Source organism: Thalassophryne amazonica, chromosome 7 (assembly GCF_902500255.1).
Source record: "Thalassophryne amazonica chromosome 7, fThaAma1.1, whole genome shotgun sequence".
Lineage (NCBI taxonomy): Eukaryota > Metazoa > Chordata > Actinopteri > Batrachoidiformes > Batrachoididae > Thalassophryne > Thalassophryne amazonica.
Window position 1 is genome coordinate 56,330,144 of NC_047109.1, and position 22,035 is coordinate 56,352,178.

Here is a 22,035-nt window from a genome sequence, read left to right on the forward strand (position 1 = left end):
TCCCGCCCAGTCTGGGGACGGTGCCGGTGGAGTACCACGACCTTGTTGACGTGTTCAGCAAGGATCTGGCTCTCTCTCTTCCCCCCACCATCCGTATGATTGTGCCATCGATTTGGTTCCGGGTAGTGGTTCCCGTCCAGTAGGCTGTACAACCTCTCACGGCCTGAGCGCGAATCAATGGAGACCTACATCCGGACTCATTAGCTGCCGGGTTGATCCGGAATTCCACCTCCCCGATGGCGCAGGTTTCTTTTTGTGGGCAGAAAGACGGCGGACTTCGTCCATGCATTGATTATAGGGGCTGAACGAGATCACGGTTCACAACCGATACCCGTTACCCCTGTTGGATTCAGTGTTCACACCCTGCATGGAGCCCAAATTTTCACCAAGCTTGATCTTAGAAATGCGTATCACCTGGTTCGGATCCGGACGGGAGACCGAGTGGAAGACGGCATTTAACACACCCGTTAGGTCACTTTGAGTACCTGGCATGCCTTCGGTCTCACAAAACGCTCCCGCAACCATTCCAAGCGTGGTTAATGATGTTTTGCGGGATTTTCCTGCACCGGTTCGTCTTCGTATATCTAGACGATATACCTCATCTTTTCTCCGGACCCTGAGACCCATGTCCAGCATGTACGTCAGGTCCTGCAGCGGTTGTTGGAGACCCGGCTGTTGTGAGGGCGAGAAGTGTGAGTTCCACCACAACGTCTTTGTCCTTCTTGGGTTCATTATCTCCTCAACTCCGCGCTCCTGATCCGGCCCAAGGTTACGGCGGGTGAGAGGCTGGCCCCAACCCACAAGCCGTAGGAAGTTCAACAGTTCCTAGGCTTTGCTAATTTTCTAAGGAGGTCATTCAAGGGCTATAGTCAGGTAGTTAGCCATGACAGCCATGACCTCACCAAAAGTCCCCCTTCACCTGGTCGGGTCGTGCGAAGCCGCGTTCAAGGAGTTGAACCGGCGCCTTCTGTCTGCACCTGTTTTGGTGCCGCCCGATCTAGTCGCCATGTTAGTGGTGAATGGTGGACGCCTCGGACTCAGGGATAGGAGCGTGCTGCCCAGAGCGGGAAGACGATAAGGTCCTTCACCCGTGTGCCTATTTTTTCCCGCAGGTTGACCCCAGCCCGAACGGAACTAGACGTCGGCAATCGGAGAGCTCCTTGCGGTGTGAAGAGGCTCTTGAGGAGTGGAGACATCTGTTGGAGGAGGGAACGTCCATGCCATTCCCGGTTTTCACTGACCACCGGAACCTGGAGTATATCAGGACCGCCAAGCGGCTGAATCCCAGGCAAGCCCGCTGGTCACTGTTCTTCGGCCGTTTTGACTTCCGGATCACCTACCGTCCCGGGTACCAAAAATCAGAGATCCGGAGATTGTCCCGGGTTACACGAAGATGAGGTCAAAACGGAGTCGTCGGATCCCCCAGATCCCATCATCCCGGATGTCCGCAATCGTGGCCGCCCTCACCTGGGACGTGGAGAAGACCGTTCCGGGAGGCCCTGACATGAGACCCGGACCCCGGAACCGGACCAAAGAACAAACTCTACGTCCCACCAGAAGCTAGGGCTGCAGTCCTGGACTTCTGTCACGGTCTCTAAGCTCTCCTGCCATCCTGGGGTGCGTAGGACCGTGGCAGTCCGTCCGGCAGCGCTCTCTGGTGGGCGTCCTTAGAGGCCGACGTCCGGGGTTACATCCAGGCCTGTACCACCTGTGCAAGGGGCAAGACCGATCACCGCAAAACTCGGGTTTGCTACAGCCGCTGCCCGTTCCTCATCGCCCCTGGTCCCCACATCGGCCTGGATTTTGTCACGGGCCTTCTGCCGTCCCAGGGAAACACCGTCATCCTCACGATAGTGGACCGATTCTCCAAGGCGGCCCACTTCGTGGCCCCTCCGAAGCTACCAACGGCCCAGGAGACAGCGGACCTCCTAGTCCACCACGTCGTCCGTCTGCATGGGCTACCATCAGACATCGTCTCCGATCGCGGTCCCCAGTTCTCCTCGCATGTTTGGAGGAGCTTTTGCCGGGAACTGGGGGCCACGGTCAGTCTCTCGTCCGGGTATCACCCCCAGACCAACGACAAGCAGAACGGGCCACACCAGGAGATGGAGCAGACCCTACGCTGTGTGACAGCCGCGCCACCGACGGCCTGGAGTACCCACCTGGCCTGGATCGAGTACGCCCACAACAGTCCAAGTGTCATCAGCCACCGGCCTCTCCCCTTTCGAGGTGTGCTTGGGGTATCAACCCCTGTTGTTTCCGGTGGTTGAGGGAGAGTGTCGGTGTGCCCTCGGTCCAGGCCCACCTACGGAAGTGCCGTCGGGTGTGGCGTGCCGCCGTTCTGCTTTGTTAAGGGCCGGACAAGGGCGAAGAACCATGCAGACCGGCGGCAGGCCCCCGGCTCCCACGTATCGTCCTGGCAGGAAGTGTGGTTGTCCACCAAGGACATTCCCCTACAAGTGGACTACCCAAAACTGCAAGAACGATACATCGGTCCGTACAAGATACTCAAGGTCATCAATCCCGCCGCAGTGGGGCTCCAGCTTCCGGCCTCACTGCGGATTCATCCAGTATTCCACGTCTCTAGGATTAAACCTCATCACACCTCACCCCTCTGCACTCCGGGTCCGGCGCCACCTCCTGCCCGGATCATCAACGGAGAGCCGGCTTGGACCGTTGCGCCGGCTCCTTGACGTCCGACGGATGGGCCGGGGCTTTCAGTATCTGGTGGACTGGGAGGGGTACGGCCCCGAAGAACGCTCCTGGGTGAAGAAGGGCTTCATCCTGGACCGGCCCTCCTGGCCGACTTCTACCGTCGCCACCCTGACAAACCCGGTCGTGCGCCAGGAGGCGCCTGTTGAGGGGGGGGTCCTGTTGTGTGGGCCGCTGAAGAGGAGGTACTGCTGGCCCACCACCACCAGAGGGCACCCTGCCTGGAGTGCGGGCTCCAGGCACCGGAGGGCGCTGCCGCCTTACAGGAGCAGCCAGGATGACAGCTGTCACCCATCACTGGAGACAGCTGATCCCAATCAACAAGGAGGTATATCAGCAGGACGGCATTCTCCACCTCATTTGCCGAGATATCGCCTTACCAAAGAGGTAACAATCTCCGCCTACACATACGTGTGACTATAATTGTATTCTTGTTGATTATTTGTAGGACAGCTGACTACCGGACAGCATTTGGATAAGTACTCACCTTCCTACACTCCTTGATTGTTGTTGACGAGAGGTGGAGGTGGACTCTCCACCCTCCGTGTTGCTGGGTGCAGCCGCACCCACACCTGACTGTTTCTGTTTCTTGCCAGCAGTACCGGATCCGACGAGCGGAGGCAGTGGCCACCTGGGAATTCGGGACTTGGCGGCTCCAGTATTCCCGGGGTTCGGTGGCAGAGGAAATCGGGTTGGTTCCGGTTCGACTTGGACAGACGTCTCCTATCGTCGAGCCTGCCCACACGACACCGTTGTAATTGAACTCAGTCTCAATATTGTAATCGGTTGTATTTGTTGTGCCTGTTTCACAACAGTAAAAACAGTGTTATTTGACTCCTCCATTGTCCGTTCATTTGCGCCCCCTGTTGTGGGTCCGTGTTCCTACACTTTCACAACAATAAGAAGCATTATGAAAAGTTCTCCTGAAATACAGTTATCATAGGCTTATCAAAAGTACGATCTATTGACAGTAAGTCACATTACTTTTTAGACATAATAAGCCGTCATTTCATTCAGCCTTGTTACTTAAATTTAGAAATAGAAATTATATAAAAACATTTGTTATAGAAATACTGTAGGCTATACTATAAATAATATAGCATTACTTGTGTGATACAATTCATCATATAAAGCAAGAAATGACTGGATGACTGGACCAATGACTGGATACAAAGGTTGAACTTTTGAAACTGCAATACACAAAAAAGGCCACAAGATGGAGACAGTTGTCTATCTCACTACAAGCTACAAGTAACATCAAGGATTTATTTTATTACCAATTTGTGTTGATAATCAACTTAGAGAATGACTCTCAATTTAAAGTAAAATGTTATGTATGACAAATTATGCCAGGACTTGGGAAAATACATTTTAGACAGGGACGCCATTATACCACGCCACCGCACCGCAGACTGTGCAAAACAGCATACTTTGTATGACCGACGCACGACCGTCACACAAATAGAATAAAGAAACAACCTGGCGGCAACATCATGGTAGCTAGCCATGCACACCATTTGCACAGGTTACATTGCTAGGCTAGGTTACGTGACTGGCAGAGTTAGCACAAACGAAAATAATATCCAACCTTAATTCATATCTGAGTGAGCCAGTTAGACAGCACTTTACTTCGGACCAGAAGATCAGAATGTCTCTCTCACACACAGATGTCTGATTTATGAACAAGTTAGGTTGCTGTTCATCAATTAATAGCTGAAGTTAACCTTCACTTACCGTCATGGCCGTAGTGGTCCCCGCCTCACTTTATATTCACCCTTTCTTGACTTCAATGAAAATATATACTTGTTTTATAAAAGTAAAATAAAGACCTCTTTCTTGACCTCATATTTAACTGTTGACAGCACTGTAACAGTAAAACTTGTAATTTCTAACCTACATTGTTAATAAATGTAACTATTAAATTCTTTCTAACATTTTCTAACATTTAAATTTTCTCTAAACATTTTGCTTGTCGAAATTATTATTATTTTAAGTAGTATTAGTAGTTGTAGTAAAAAAAGACTTCAAAACTGGATCTTTAATCTAGGGGTGTTGTGAGGGGGGACATCCTTGCCCCACGCCCCCATTCCATCTGGATTCGCCCCTGCTTTGGCGTTTGAGCACAAAGAATGGATAATATTTATTTATGCAGAAAACATGACCAGATTTACAGGTCAGAAAGTTTTATTGCATTTTCACATCATGCACTCCCCAGAAAGAGAGTTTAGGTGCATTTGAGTGGAAAATAGTGTTAGTTGTTGACGCGTCGCGGAGGATCAGCTGTTTTAACGTGCAGATACGGAACGGCTCAGCTCAGCTCTAAATAAAGGAGGAAAAAAGCATAAAAATGTCTTTGTAAGGGTCAGTGCAGGTGTGCTGTTATCACCGCGCTTTAAGAGGTGACATCGAGTCGTAGCTGCTACAAAAAAAAAAAAAAGCGGATGAAAAGCTCACAGCTCGCTTTACTTCATAAAAAAAAAAAAGAAAAAGAAAAAAAAAATCCGCAGGATTTTTCCAAGGTAAAAATTTGTGGAATTAGAAACTACTGTTGGCAGAGGCTTGTGCTCTGTGACCGCAGTGGTCCTGTTTTGTTTTTTTTGTTTGTTTGTTTTTTCCTGTTCAGATGGTGTTTAAAAACAACTGCATTATCTAATGTAATGTTTGTTTTTCAAGTTCATGTACTTGGTTTCAAATGAATTACTGCACAAAAGAGGAGAAATGATGTAAGAGATGTGCAATTATTCCCCATTTGGCAATCATACATATGTTTTGAAGTACTGTAGTTAAGAGCCTCGGGAAGAACTTTGACTGCAGCCTTAAAGATTCTGCTTCCATCCAGAAAACCAGTGAAGAGCTCGAGGCCTGGCTGAGCCAGGTTGACAAATCACAGCTGCCAGGGAGGTTCAAGGCTTGGATTTATCAGCACTCCATCTTGTCCCAGATCCTGTGGCTTCTGCTGGTGTACACAGTACCCATAACAACAGTCGAGGCCATGGAGAGAAAGATCAGCAGCTACCTGCGTAGATGGCTTGGTCTACCACGCAGTCTGAGCAGTTCTGCTCTGTATGGCACCAGCAACATCCTGCAGCTCCCAATCAAGGGAGTTGCCAAGTCCAGCCAACCTCCACATCTGGGGCAAAACCAAAACACCATCCTGTCCCCGATGTTCGGGACGGGGATCCCTGGAACACCTCCTCAGCAGCTGCCCAAAAGCCCTTGGAGACGGGCGCTATCGCTGGCGCCACGACCAGGTGCTTAGGGCAATTGCTGACAGCCTAGCCACTGCTATTAACACCATCAAGGGCCACCACAAGCCAAAGACCATCATGTTCCATAGATCCGGAGAGAAGCCCAACACTCAGCCACGGGCAAAGTCTGGCCTCCTCACTTCCGCCACCGACTGGCAACAGGAAGTGGACCTTGGCAAACAGCTGAAGTTCCCAGCCAGGATAACAGCAACATGACTCCAACCAGACATGATCATTGTGTCAGATTCCACCAAGCAGTTGATCATGCTGGAGCTCACAGTGCCCTGGGAAGAGCTTATGGACGAGGCCAACAAGAGGAAGCGTGCCAAGTACCAGGAGCTGGTGGAAGAGTGCAGGAGGCAGGGCTGGATAACTTGCTATGAACCTCTGGAGGTGGGTTGCCAAGGTTTTGCAGGGCGTTCAGTCAGCAAAGTGTTCAAGCTGCTGGGCCTCACTGGGGAGGCAAAGAGGAAGGCTATTAGATCCGCAGCTGAAGCCGCAGAGAAAGCCACAAGGTGGCTATGGATCAAGAGGGCTGAACTGTGGGCTAACGCTGCTGGGACACAGGCTGGGGTCTGATCAACCCCGGTCGGGTCGCCTGGGCGAGGGTGTCTGATGTTGAAAGACCCGAAACAACCAATGACCCCAGGTTACATCACTGATGATGTGTTCCAGCGCATCCGCAAGATGTATCTTTCACCTAGTCTAGCAGATATGTGAAATCCAGCAAAGAATTGTGGGTTTTTACATAGAAGCATGAAATTTGGCACATGCCTAGACCATGGCCCTAATTAACGTTTCAACTATGGAGCCACAGAATTAGGCCTCAGTATGCTTTGGCAGACATTTTTCAAAATGGCGGCTAATAAGCATAGGCAATAATAATAAAATAGAATTTGTAATGCAATGAGAGAGTTTTGTGGTTGCTATCTACCCTTAGATTACTTCCTTATGATGCAAAGACTATTGTGGGTCCATCATATGCCTGGCTGTGTCCAAAATATATGCTGCCTCAGCAAAATGTCACAATTTACGGCCAGCGAGGTGAAGCAGGAGGAGTGCTTGACACATCTGGTGCTTAGGATAAGGATATTGGTAAGAACATCTGGTCACTTACATTTATGCAAATTAATAATCCAAATAATCCCTTGTTTTTTGCAGGTTTCCTCTAACCATCCCCAGGTATAGCTGTATAGTGTAGTCAGGTGTTGATTCTTAATTGGTGGTGGTACATGTCCACAGACAGCCATGTCCAAAACCAAGGTGTATACGTTTGTTGATCCACAGCAGGCTGGTCCCTCTCAGAAGACACTGCCTGTAACTGACTGGACATTGTGCTGTCTTTGCCAAGCAGTAACTCAAGAAACAATGCAGTGCCCAGCTGAAAGCAAACAAACTGATGTTCGTGTTGGTCAAGGGTATGCTACTATGTCAAAAAACCTCATACGTTTTGATGAACTGCAAGCTATGCCCATGCCATTTAACCTTAGCTGCCTTGATGATGGTGAAGGCATAGAAGCTACCATGTTGAAACACTTGGCCAGGTGGCACAAATCCTGCCAAGCAAAATTCAACAGTTCAAGGCTAGAGCGCGCAGAAAGGAGACATTCTGAGAATACCAGTGAATCTAGTTCAGGTGCTTCCAAGAAGTTCACTCAGCAAACTGCAAAACATGAAGCAGTGACAAAAGATGTGTTGTGTGGGCCGCTGAAGAGGAGGTACTGCTGGCCCACCACCACCAGAGGGCGCCCTGTCTGGAGTGCGGGCTCCAGGCACCAGAGGGCGCTGCCGCCTCACAGGAGCAGCCGGGGTGACAGCTGTCACTTCTCGCCTACGACAGCTGTCACCAATCATCTGATCAGCAGTGGTATATCAGCAAGACGACATCTCCACCTCTTTGCCGAGATATCGCTCTACCTAGGAGGTACAGTACTCAGCCGACTGTGTTGTCATTTTGACATTAACACTTTGTTACTTTTGTGCGTTAAATAGCAGACATTCTTCCGACGAGAGGTGGAGGTGGTTTTCCCGCCATACGGGTTGCTGGGTGCAAACGCACCCACATTTAACTGTTTTTGTTCCTCGCCAGCAGTACCAGATCCGACACGCAGAGGCAGTGGCCACCTGGGAGTTCGGGACTTGGCGGCTCCAGTATTCCCGGGGTTCGGTGGCGGAGGAAATCATGTGGTTCCGGTTCTGCTTTGGACAGACGTCTCTTATCTTCGAGCCTGCCCACGTGACACATTTTGTGAATTGACTTCTTTGTCTATTGTTGTAATCTGTTGTGTTTGTTGTGCTTATTCACAACAGTAAAGTGTTGTTATTTGACTTCCTCCATTGTCCGTTCATTTGTGACCCCTGTTGTGGGTCCGTGTTCCTACACTTTCCCAACAGGATAGCGTCATGGACTCCGAGGGGCGTCACCCGACTGTTGAACGACCAATGGGAGAGCAGGGAGCGCACGCGTCTACAGGAGACGTGATTGGTGAGCTGCAGCACATTCTCACCGCCTTTACGGCTCGGTTGGATCAAATGACTGAGCAAAACATCCTCCTGAACCGCAGGGTGGAGGCTCTCTCCACACAGATGGCGGCGAGCACTCAGGGCGCTGCTGCAGCTCGTCCTCCTGCCGACCCTGTGCTGGATATAAACATTCCAGTGGTGGTTCAACAACCCCTCCCACCATCCCCTGAAGCATACATAAGCCCTCCTGAGCCATACGGAGGTTGTGTGGAGACGTGCGCGGATTTTCTTATGCAGTGTTCGCTCGTCTTCGCACAACGTCCCGTCATGTACGCGTCAGATGCTAGTAAAATAGCTTATGTGATTGCTCTGCTTCGGGGTAAAGCACGCGCCTGGGCTACGGCGCTCTGGGAACAGAACTCACGGTTGTTATCAGCATACACTGGGTTTGTGGGGGAGTTCAGAACAGTGTTTGATCACCCTAACAGAGGAGAGACCGCTTCAACCGTGCTGCTGTCAATGAGACAGGGACGCGAGAGCGCAGCCGCTTATGCAGTCAACTTCCGCATCGCGGCTGCGAGGTCTAGCTGGAATAACGTTGCGCTCCGCGCCGCCTTCATAAACGGACTGTCGTTGGTTCTGAAGGAGCAGCTGGTAGCTAAGGAGGAACCGCGGGATTTAGATGGGCTTATCGATCTCGTTATACGGTTAGACAATCGGTTGGAGGAACGCCGTCGGGAGCGAGGCGAAGGACGTGACCGGATACGCGCCGCCCCTCTCCCTTCTGGGTTCGAAAAGCGGCCGCCCTCCCCACGCTCCACAGCCGCAGCGCTTTGTGGGGCAACAGCTCCCCCTGCTGACGTTGTTAGGGAAACGCACAGGGCCAAAATGGGGAGGCTGATCTGTGGAGAGTGTTTTCTCTGCAGCTCAACTGAGCACACACAGAGAAACTGCCCCAAACGGCCAAAACGACAACACTCGCCCTTAGAGACTGGGCTAAGGGGGGGTCAAAACATTCAAGTGAGACACACACAAATTGCCACACGACTCCCAGTCACAATCCTGAGCGGGGATTTAACCCTTCAAGCCCGAGCACTGGTGGACACGGGGTCAGAAGGGAATCTGCTAGACAGCAGATGGGCAAGGGAGGTAGGGCTCCCTCTGGTGGCGCTTCCTTCGCCGTTGCAGGTGCGGGCACTAGATGGCACCCTCCTCCCTTTACTCACACACAAGACACAACCAGTAACTCTGGTGGTGTCTGGAAACCACCGGGAGGAGATTGAGTTTTTTGTAGCTCCTTCTACCTCCCGCGTGATTTTGGGCATCCCATGGATGTTGAAGCACAATCCCCGGATTGATTGGCCGTCTGGGGTGGTGGTTCAGTGGAGCGAAACCTGCCATCGGGGGTGTTTAGGATCCTCGGTTCCTCCCGGTTCACAGGCTAAGGAGGAGGTCAAAGTCCCTCCCAATCTGATGGCAGTGCCGGTTGAGTACCACGATCTTGCTGACGTCTTCAGTAAGGATCTGGCACTCACCCTTCCCCCGCACCGTCCGTACAATTGTGCCATTGATTTGGTTCCAGGCGCTGAGTTCCCGTCCAGCAGGCTGTACAACCTCTCACGACCTGAGCGCGAATCAATGGAGACCTACATCCGGGACTCATTAGCTGCCAGGCTGATCCGGAACTCCACCTCTCCGATGGGGGCAGGTTTCTTTTTTGTGGGCAAGAAAGATGGCGGACTTCGTCCATGTATTGATTACAGGGGGCTGAATGAGATTACGGTTCGCAACCGATACCCGTTGCCATTGTTAGATTCCGTGTTCACCCCCCTGCATGGAGCCAAAATCTTTACTAAGCTGGATCTTAGAAATGCGTATCACCTGGTTCGGATCCGGAAGGGAGATGAATGGAAGACGGCATTTAACACCCCATTAGGTCACTTTGAGTACCTGGTCATGCCGTTCGGCCTCACCAACGCCCCCGCGACGTTCCAAGCCTTGGTTAATGACGTCTTGCGGGACTTCCTGCACCGATTCGTCTTCGTATATCTGGACGATATTCTCATCTTTTCTCCGGATCCTGAGACCCATGTCCAGCATGTACGTCAGGTCCTGCAGCGGTTGTTAGAGAACCGACTGTTTGTGAAGGGCGAGAAGTGCGAGTTTCACCGCATGTCTTTGTCCTTCCTGGGGTTTATCATCTCCTCTAACTCCGTCGCCCCTGATCCGGCCAAGGTTGCGGCGGTGAGAGATTGGCCCCAACCAACAAGCCGTAGGAAGCTGCAACAGTTCCTCGGCTTCGCTAATTTCTATAGGAGGTTCATTAAGGGCTACAGTCAGGTAGTTAGCCCCCTGACAGCCCTGACCTCTCCAAAAGTCCCCTTCACCTGGTCGGATCGGTGCGAAGCCGCGTTCAAGGAGTTGAAACGATGGTTCTCTACTGCGCCAGTTTTGGTGCAGCCCAACCCTAGCCGCCAGTTCATGGTTGAAGTGGACACCTCTGACTCAGGGATAGGAGCCGTGCTGTCCCAGAGCGGAGAGACCGATAAGGTACTTCACCCGTGTGCCTACTTTTCACGCAGGTTGACCCCGGCTGAACGGAACTATGACGTCGGCAATCGAGAACTCCTTGCGGTGAAAGAGGCTCTTGAAGAGTGGAGACATCTGTTGGAGGGAACGTCCGTGCCATTCACGGTTTTCACTGACCACCGGAACCTGGAGTATATCAGGACCGCCAAGCGGATGAACCCCAGGCAAGCCTGCTGGTCACTGTTCTTCGGCCGTTTTGACTTCCGGATCACCTACCGCCCCGGGACCAAAAACCAGAGATCGGATGCCTTGTCCCGGGTGCATGAAGACGAAGTCAAAATGGAGTTGTCGGATCCACCGGAACCTATCATCCCGGAGTCCGCTATCATGGCCACCCTCACCTGGGACGTAGAGAAAACCGTCCGGGAGGCCCTGGCACGGAGCCCGGATCCCGGAACTGGGCCGAAGAACAAACTTTACGTCCCACCAGAGGCCAGGGCTGCAGTCCTGGACTTCTGTCACGGCTCCAAGTTCTCCTGTCATCCAGGGGTGCGTAGGACCGTGGCAGTTGTCCGGCAGTGCTTCTGGTGGGCGTCCCTGGAGGCCGACGTCCGGGATTATATCCAGGCCTGCGCCAGGGGCAAGGCTGACCACCGCAGGGCATCGGGACTGCTCCAGCCGCTGCCTGTGCCTCATCGCCCCTGGTCCCACATCGGCCTGGATTTTGTCACGGGCCTCCCGCCGTCCCAGGGCAACACCACCATATTCACGATAGTGGACCGATTATCCAAGGCGGCCCACTTCGTGGCCCTGCCGAAGCTCCCGACTGCCCAGGAGACAGCGGACCTCCTGGTCCACCACGTCGTCCGGCTGCATGGGATTCCAACAGACATCGTCTCCGACCGCGGTCCCCAGTTCTCCTCGCAAGTCTGGAGGAGCTTCTGCCGGGAACTGGGGGCCACGGTGAGTCTCTCGTCCGGGTATCATCCTCAGACCAACGGGCAAGCAGAACGGGTCAATCAGGAGGTGGAACAGGCCCTGCGCTGCGTGACGGCCGCGCACCCGGCGGCCTGGAGTACCCATTTGGCCTGTATTGAGTATGCCCATAACAGCCAGGTGTCTTCAGCCACCGGCCTCTCCCCTTTTGAGGTGTGTCTGGGGTATCAGCCCCCTTTGTTTCCGGTGGTTGAGGGAGAGGTCGGTGTGCCCTCGGTCCAGGCCCACCTGCGGAAGTGCCGTCGGGTGTGGCACGCCGCCCGTTGTGCTTTGCTAAAGGCCTGGATGAGGGCAAAAGCCCATGCAGACCGTCGGCGGACCCCGGCCCCTGCGTATCGGCCTGGGCAGGAGGTGTGGTTGTCCACAAAGGACATTCCCCTGAAAGTGGACTCCCCTAAACTACAGGACCGTTACATCGGTCCCTTCTGAATCCTTAAGGTCATCAGTCCAGCCGCAGTGAGGCTTCAGCTTCCGGCCTCACTGCGGATCCATCCTGTTTTCCATGTGTCCCGGATAAAGCCGCATCACACCTCACCCCTCTGTGCTCCGGGTCCGGCGCCGCCTCCTGCGCGGATCATCGATGGCGAGCCGGCTTGGACTGTGCGCCGGCTCTTGGATGTCCGTAGGATGGGCCGGGGCTTCCAGTATTTGGTGGACTGGGAGGGGTACGGACCCGAAGAACGCTCCTGGGTGAAGAGGAGCTTCATCCTGGACCCGGCCCTCCTGGCCGATTTCTACCGCCGCCACCCGGACAAGCCTGGTCGGGCGCCAGGAGGCGCCCGTTGGGGGGGGTCCTGTTGTGTGGGCCGCTGAAGAGGAGGTACTGCTGGCCCACCACCACCAGAGGGCGCCCTGTCTGGAGTGCGGGCTCCAGGCACCAGAGGGCGCTGCCGCCTCACAGGAGCAGCCGGGGTGACAGCTGTCACTTCTCGCCTACGACAGCTGTCACCAATCATCTGATCAGCAGTGGTATATCAGCAAGACGACATCTCCACCTCTTTGCCGAGATATCGCTCTACCCAGGAGGTACCGTACTCAGCCGACTGTGTTGTCTTTTTGACATTAGCACTTTGTTACTTTTGTGCGTTAAATAGCAGACATTCTTCCGACGAGAGGTGGAGGTGGTTTTCCCGCCATACGGGTTGCTGGGTGCAAACGCACCCACATTTAACTGTTTTTGTTCCTCGCCAGCAGTACCAGATTCGACACGCGGAGGCAGTGGCCACCTGGGAGTTCGGGACTTGGCGGCTCCAGTATTCCCGGGGTTCGGTGGCGGAGGAAATCGTGTGGTTCCGGTTCTGCTTTGGACAGACGTCTCTTATCTTCGAGCCTGCCCACGTGACACATTTTGTGAATTGACTTCTTTGTCTATTGTTGTAATCTGTTGTGTTTGTTGTGCTTATTCACAACAGTAAAGTGTTGTTATTTGACTTCCTCCATTGTCCGTTCATTTGCGCCCCCTGTTGTGGGTCCGTGTTCCTACACTTTCCCAACAAGATGTCTGTTTCTTCTGTGGGAAGGATGACAAAGAAGACACACTCCATAAGGCAGCCACTTTTGGTCTCAACGAGAAGGTTAGAAAATGTGCCAAATGGGGCTATTCACAACAGCAGCCCTTGATAACATAGACCACAATCCCAGCTCTATGACTGCAACAGATTCCTTCCATAGCACAGGAACCTCTTTGTTCCAGTACCCCACTCTCCAGAATCCTGAAACTGTTCGCAGGGAACATTGCATCCTTGAAGAGACAGCATTTACCAAGACACTGGCTCAGCTGCCTGAGTCCTACACCAATGTACGCCCACTGGAATTAAGGAGGAAGGATGCTTTATACACTTTATGTTCATGATGTAGCATTAAAGGGTGTTATTTGGATGATTTGGATTGTCTAAATAATAATGATTGTTTCATCATAAAAGACATTTTCTTATGTCAACGCCCTTTTGACAGCCATTTTGGAAAATGGCTGCCAAAGCTGACACAGGCTTTATTTAAAGTGGCTCCATAGCTATTTCCTTTACTAGTCCCATGGTCTAGACATGTGCCAAATTTTATGCTTCTATGTACAAACCCACAATTTTTTCACCTATCTGCCTGACTACTGAGGGAGGAGAAGTTGAAGAAAAACAAACCACAAAGACAGACAGGTGAATAGGATCAAGAGTAAAAGGGGGAGAAATGATGGAGGAAGAGATGCAGAGATGGACAGAAGCAGGAGTCATTCAAACACTATGGTGCTTTGGAGAGGACGGAGGGGAAGGGAGGAGAGAGAGAAGAAAAATGAAAACGACAGCGGTGGTGGGGGCTGTGAGTGTCCAGTAACAGAGCTCCTCCAACCTCCAGTGTGTGTGTGTGTGTGTGTGTGTGTGTGTGTGTGTGTGTGTGTGTGTGTGTGTGTGTGTGTGTGTGTGTGTGTGTGTGTCTGAGGGAGGGGGCAGATGGGTGGGGGGTTTGCACTATTAATAGCCGTTTCTTTTTTTCTTCTTTCTGCGGGAGCGCACAGGGCTCTCTGAATGAGCCGGAGGCAGCGGCTCCTCTCCACTGGAGGAGAACACGGCTTCTCATCAGCTGACTTATCCACTCAGCCATCACAGCACCTCGTGCAAACCACAGAGCTGGAAAACTGATACAGCAGCACTGTCCCAAACCACTACAAGGTTTACAAGATTCTTTTTTAATGTGTGTGTGTGTGTGTGTGTGTGTGTGTGTGTGTGTGTGTGTGTGTGTGTGTGTGTGTGTGTGTGTGTGTGTGTGTGTGTGTGTGTGTGTGTGTGTGTGTGTGTGTGTGTGTTTAGCAGATCCTATCCTGTAATAATTAACAAATCTCATTCGACTTGAGATTTTTTTTTTCTAATTTCACTGAAAATTTCTATTGTAAACTCTCAGTAATGGACAAAAGTTGGAGTTCTTGCCACAGACAAAACATTAAACATAACATTTCACATTGTGTGCCACAAGAAGGTTGTTTTGGTCCTTTTCCTTTTGTAAGTCTACTTGATATTATTGGTTATAATCATATCCACCACTGAACAGAGGAAGGCCACACTGCAAATAAACAACAAAAAAAGAAACCCTTGAGATTGCTGTTCTTAACATGATTGTTAGATAAGATGAACTACCACATTTAACTGACCATACAAACTATATCATGATCTTTGCTCCAACAAACCGTATTGAGTTTTGAATGTAAGCCTGAGCTGACTACGAACATTACTGTTGGCCAAATAAGCATTTTTTTAGTCAGACTCAATGCAGGGTGTGGCAGTTACATTCTGCATGTGCACATCCATGCCTTACTTACAACGGGGTTTTCAAACTTAGTTTGCAGGGGTTTCATCCACCATACTGGTTTTTCCACCTGGAGATCTCAGATTCATACAGCTTTCTACAGTGAGGTCATTAAGTATATGATCCAATGTCGATTTTGCAAATTTTCCCACTTACAAAAAATGGCGAGGTCTGTAATTTTTATTGTAGGTACACTTCAACTGTGAGAGACAGAATCTAAAAAAAAAAAAAAAAAATCTGAAAATCACAAAGTATGATTTTTAAATAATTAATTTGCATTTTATTGCATGAAAGTATTTGATCACATACCAAACCACAAGAATTCTGGCTCACACAGACCTGTTAGTTTTTCTTTAAGAAGCCCTCTTATTCTGCACTCTTTACCTGTATTAATTGCACCTGTTTGAACTTGTTACCTGTATAAAAGACACCTGTTCACACACTCAATTAACCACACTCCAACCTGTCCTCCATTGCCAAGACCAAAGAGCTGTCTAAGGACACCAGGGACAAAATTGTAGACCGTGCAAGGTTGGAGTGAGCTACAGGACAACAGGCAAGCAACTTGGTGAGAAGGCAACAACTATTGGTGCAATTATTAGAAAATGGAAGAAACACAAGATGACTGTCAATCTTCCTCAGTCTGGGGCTCCATGCAAGCTCTCACCTTGTGGGGTAAGGATGAGTCTGAGAAAGGTCAGAACTACACAGGAGGACCTGGTCAATGAAGACAATTATAGAACAATCATAGTTATATTTAGTGCGTCAGATGACTTTCTTCCTCTGAAAATGGGGTTTGATGTATAAAATGGCTGTAATTCCTACGTGGCTAATCTAGTGATTTTGTTAAGCCCCTGGAATTTAACCCTCTGGGGCAGACGCCGTCGTATACGATGGCTAAGACCAAGCTTTACTAAATTATAAATAACTTTTGAATGATATGAGATAGAAACTTACTCTTTTTTTTTTTCTTTTTTTTTTTGCTGAAAAGTTAACTCCACAGACTTTTGAGCCAGCCATCGGCCATCTTGTACTCCTCAAACAGTTGTTTATTATAGTTTGCTGTGTGTTTTGAATAAATGTGTGTGGAAAATTATTTTTCAATTTATTTTTTCCTTGCCTATTTTTAATTGTAAACCTTTATTACACTTATAAAACACAACAAAAACATATATATTCTGAAAGCACAGGTTGCCCTGAAAAAATAGTTACATAAAACTTGATTGTGGGATGCAGGGAGAGCTGTTAACAGCAATAATAAAACATTTATGCCAGGCGAGTAAACTGTCCAAAAAATGCCCTCGGACGCCAGACGGTTAAAGGTATAGTGCCACTGGGTTTTTTAAGTCTACATAACACTCCGCTACTGTACACCAAGCCTCTGCAATTCTACACACCAGGGTTAAAAATCCGTTTATCAGTACATACCTGGATTGATAGATTTTATTCAAGCCAAGCGTCCACGTTCAGAGGACATGTCCATGTCCACTCCTCATGGACAGATCAACAGTGAGAGGACACCATTTACTGTTCACTTACAGATGGATCGTGTGTGCCATCACTGCAGCTCCGCTTTGCTTTCACCTCCTCCAGTTTTCTCAAGATTGTGGCAAGTTAAATAAAGTCCATTAACTCCTGCTCACGGACCAATCGCCAGCGAGAAGACATTTCCATATCAACGTTAACCCCTCACAGATGGATGGCCAGTGAGAGGACATGCCCACTTTCCACACCTCCTGCACGGAACCCGCACGCCATTGCCTGCCGAAGATTCTCAGCACTTTCACCTTCTTAAGTTCTCTCACGATTGTGGCACTTTAATAAAGTCCACTAACTCAAAGTCTTCTGACTTTTATAATGTATCAAATCCATCTGCATGTCAGTCTGTAGTGACATGCCATACTCCCCTCTGTGAGCAATAAGTAAGCAACTGAAAGCTTGATTAAGAACCACAACCACATGCAATGACACAACAGCCTACACAGGGACTATGCCAAAGCTACGCAATTTTCCATCGTACTCCAGACGCATCACAAAGCAACTGTATGTAAGCCCAGCGTGAAAGGGTTTATTAATATTTAGATAAAGGATTCATAATGTGATATTGCCCGTATGATCAAACTTAATGCTGTCAAAAAACAATTTAGAATTTCAACCCCTGAGGGGGAAAATTTCAAGGGATCAGATGCTATGATCTACAAGAAATCTTATGGATGTTAGTGTAAGATGGTAACAAGCAATCTCAAAGCCTCACGCATGTGTACACATTCTCCCGTAGTTAATCTGCATGACGGCGATGAAGGAAAAGATAATATCTCTGGAGAGATTTGAAATTGGCTGTGCACTGACGCTCCCCATCCAACCTGATGGAGCCTGTGAGGTGCTGCAAAGAGGAAAGGAACTTGCCCAAAGACAGGTGCGCCAAGATTGTGGCATCATATTCAAGAAGACGTGAGGCTGTAATTGCTGCCAAAGGTGCATCAACAAAGTACTGAGCAAAGGGTGTGAATAGTTATGTGCATGTGATTGCTTAGTTTTTTATTTTTAATAAATTTGCAATATTTTCAAAAATTTCATGTTGTCATTATGGGGTGTTGTGTGTAGAATTTTGAGGGGGGAAAAAGTAATTTACACCATTTTGGAATAAGGCTTTAACATCACAAAATGTGGAAAACATGAAGCACTGAATACTTTCTGGATGTACTGTACATTATAATGGTTGGATTTCAGTAGAAATTAAGATTTCTCAGTTTTGTGAAATTTGAAAGGCCATATAGCTTTAAAATCACATTCTTACACTACAAACATATCTTAAGTGTTGCATTTCAACTCCTTGTGGTGAAGTACAGAGAGAAAAATCACAAAAAAACTTTCACTGTCCAAACTCTTATGGACCTGACTGTATAAAATGAGTCATCAGGCTCAGTTCTGTTTATACACCCTCATTTCCATCTCAAATTATGTGTGGCAAAACGTACCGAAATGTTTAACATCAAGCCTGGTTTCTGCTGCCATTAAATCAAACAGACCCGGGTGGTTTAAAAAAAAAAACGCTCCACTCTGTCTGCAAATTTCAGTTCCTGGTTCCATATTTATCAAAAGGTCAATGACACATTATGAAAACTAAAGGTGCCTTTTACCTGCAGGGAAAATGTAGCTGTACTGTGGCTAGCTGTATTTAGCACATTTAGCACTATTTGGTATGTTGTACTATATTTGTCATTTTGCCGCTCCATCCTCACCGCCACGCCAACAAAAAAATGATGTTGCAACAATGTTTGGTATCATTTTTCAAGCACATCATTACATCCAGTATATGACATTTATTTTGGTGGATGCTGAACACAGGCTTGAATCAGAACTGCAGAACTGAATCAGCAGACATCTGAGAATCTAAAACTATTCTACTCATTTTCTGTGTTAATGATCAATTATTGTTAAATTTACCTCATGACCTACTGTATTGATTTCTACTAGTTCTATCAACAAAAAACAAAAACTGATGTAAAAGAGTTCCTGTGTAGTGTGGCTGCATGAATTTGCCCAAGTGACACATAGAGACATCCCCCCCCCCCCCCCAAAAAAAATAATAATTTCACAGGGAAAATAACCACGGCTGTTGCTGTTTATCTATACTTGTCTGCTCCTAAATTTATCAGTGGGTGTAAAAGTGGGTGATCACATTGAAGAATGCTAATGCTAAGAAGATTTTGCCTCATGTCATGTGCTGAGCGGTATTTTGTGATGTCTCTCAGCAAGACAGCTGGGAGAGAATAAATTTACCATCATTATGGCAGAACTACATATGCAAGTAATGATTTTACCAAAGTTCTTCAAAAATGAATGATGATTTGCAACATGAAGTACTCAGGTCAGCTCTCGGAGTGCACGCTGGTCCCGCGTGTTGCTGCTTCCATTAAACTACAGAACAGTCTTAAGTCCCACATGGCAACCACCTACGCAGAAATCCGAGGACGTGCACATGTGCGTGTGTGTGTGTGTGTGTGTGTGTGTACATAACACTGAACACACTCTTGAATCTATCGACTCTCTGCAATCGTGCTGAGCTTGAACCTGCAGTGGAGATTATAATGTATGTAGATTAACTAGGTACCAGCTTTGGCTGTTTGGGTAACCTGTGATGTACTGGCTTCCTGTCCGGGGGGAGTCACAGACTCTTATCCTGCTTCATGGTTCATCCCTAAATTTATCACAGCATTTGGCTGCAGGCAGGGTACACCAAATGCTCAGCAATGTGAAATCCACTTAACAGTGCACATCTAACACTTTTTCAAAAATGTCCTTCTACTATGGCACAACTGGTGCGTGCAGGAGCCCCAGTTTGCTCCCAAATAACAGTCAGCTATGCTGCATTAATGCAGCTTCACAACAAGGGCAAATCAATGACAAGCAGTTTCTCTGCTGCCTGCAACTGGAGAGCTCACTAAAAAAAAAGAAAACTGCCAAAACAGGGGTGTCACGACTGTCGTGTGGCAGATATTATACATTTAATGAATTATGTAGCACTGTGGAAATGAGGCAGCTGCTGTGCACACAACAATAAATGCATACGCAGAACACGTGACTGCACCAATATGAGTCGGGTTCCTCTCATAACTGTCTGGTGGTATGACGCAAAGAGAGCTCTGTCTGAGTTAAAAATAAGGATGAGGGGTGGGGAGACATGAGGATGGTGGGTTATAGAGCGACAGGAGCAAACCAAGTGTTGTAACACGAGTCAAACATATTACGTAATACAAACGGGAGAGGATAGTGTTGGTCGCCAAGGTTGGGTAGGATTACTTTGAAAGAATACATGTGGATTACATGTATGTATGTACATACATTTCAAAGTAATCCTACCCAACCTTGCTATATACTGGTGTGACATAAATCCACTCACAGAGAGAATGGGAGAGAAGCACAACAGATCAGAAAAAGTATTTAATAACCAGAGGTGTAAAACTCCAGCTTCAGAAAGTAAAAGTCCAGCCACATATTTGTTCCATCTTCCCAATAATCCATCTGATTGTAATTAGTTCAGCTCTTCAGGCAGGTGGATGAACTAATTATTGAGATCACCTGTTTTACATGCACAGGTAGAAGCAACACATGGAAGGGTTTTTACTTTCTGAAGCCAGATTTGACACCTTTATTAAGAACATTGCTGCTATTTGACTTGTGTATGCACATTGTGAATGATATTTACTGCCTACATTACAGTAGTAAATAAATGCTGCCTCAGTGTGGAGGACCCCAGTGTCTGGAGAAGGCAGCGGGGCCAAGCTGCTGCTATATACTGAATGAAGTACTGTGATTTACAGTACACTCTGGCGCAGAAGAAGAAGAGGAAGAAACAGAAAAATGAGTAAATTTAAGAAATCATGTTCTATGTTCTGGAATGAAAAGAGGGAACATAACATTTATACTTCTTTGGACTGTGTAAAACAACTACAACAGCAAAAACAAGTCAGCTTAAATAAGGAAAGTCCAGAGTTTTCAAACATTTAATTACACTTCACACTTACCTCAGCTATGATCATCTGTCTAATGGCCACAAGAAGCAGTTTGCTTGTGTTTTGTGCCTTGTGCAATAACATTAATTAGCTTGTTCGCTTCTGCTTGTTAATGCAGTGTTTGTATTGTAAATAAACAATGTGTTAATTAAATGAATTTTTGTTTTTGTTGCATAAAGAGGCAACACCATGTTTTAAAAAAATGTGACTTAGAGATTGGTGCAACGTACATATTAGTGGCAGATGCCACTAATACTCCAGTGCACCTTACAGCCCAGAAAATACAGTAATTAAACACTGTCCTATGCATTCATTATCAACAACTATCTCACAAGTATTTCCTTTCTTTAAACACAAAAAAGTTTCATTCCTTCTGGATGCAAGAGAGTAACATGTCAAAACAACCTTACCCAGCATCCCCTTGTTAGGTTCAGACAGACACATATCCTTCTCCGCACTAGGCAGCACAAAGCCGACCACAAAGATTTCCACACCGTCTGCCATCAGTGCCAATCCCAAGACAAAGTAGAGTGTCCACTGGAATTTCCCATGGCCGCACTCCTGCAGGATGGTCTCGTACTGCTGAGCTAGCTCCTCCTGGTCTTTCCTCCTTTCACCCTCATAGGCCTTCACATCTCTGAACTGCTGTGCCTGCATAGCCGTCACCCCGTCCATGCTGCCAGCTTTGCCCGAGTCAGCCCTTGGGATGCCCTGGTACTCGCCCTCATAGATCTCATCATCCTCATCGTGTCCCTCAGTGGAGTCGCTGTGGCCTTCATCATCATTGGCTCGGCTGTCATTGCGGTAGTACCCACCGTCGTTACTGGGCACACCGGCATAATCTTCATCATCATCTTCCTCCTCAAAACGCTTATATGAGCGCCTGGTGTACTCATCCGCCATTCTGTCCACGCCACGCCCCACCTTCTTGCCTACCTGCTTCTTTGCCACTTTGGCAATGTCCTTTGCGCCACGGATAAAATCTGTGCGGCTGTCTCTGTAGCATCCATCGTCGTCCATCTTGAATGCAGAAAATGTGATCAGATGCTTCTTGAAATGCGAGCGATCAGGAGCAGCCCAAGCACATGAGTGTGCAATGGGAAGTTCTGGGGGCTAGTGAATTCAGCACCACGGACAGTTCCCTGCTCCACCACACTGCTGCTGCTGGATTTGGGTCAGCGCACACACTCAGGCACCAAATCCTGCAGAAAACAAAGACTGATGTTAGCATAATCCATTATAGTGCCTGACAGGAAGAAAGTGTGAGCACGCTTCTAAAC

At 48.6% G+C, this 22,035-nt stretch overlaps 1 protein-coding gene across 1 annotated transcript in view; it reads right to left on the bottom strand.

Moving 5' to 3' along the window:
* Positions 1-21,775, bottom strand: part of sv2a (synaptic vesicle glycoprotein 2A) — a 141,173-nt gene extending 119,398 nt beyond the window's left edge. The window contains exon 1 of the mRNA XM_034174242.1: positions 21,166-21,775. Coding sequence (XP_034030133.1) covers positions 21,166-21,775 — 610 coding nt within the window. The remainder of the gene's footprint in view (positions 1-21,165) is intronic.
* Between the last annotated feature and the right edge of the window lie 260 nt (positions 21,776-22,035).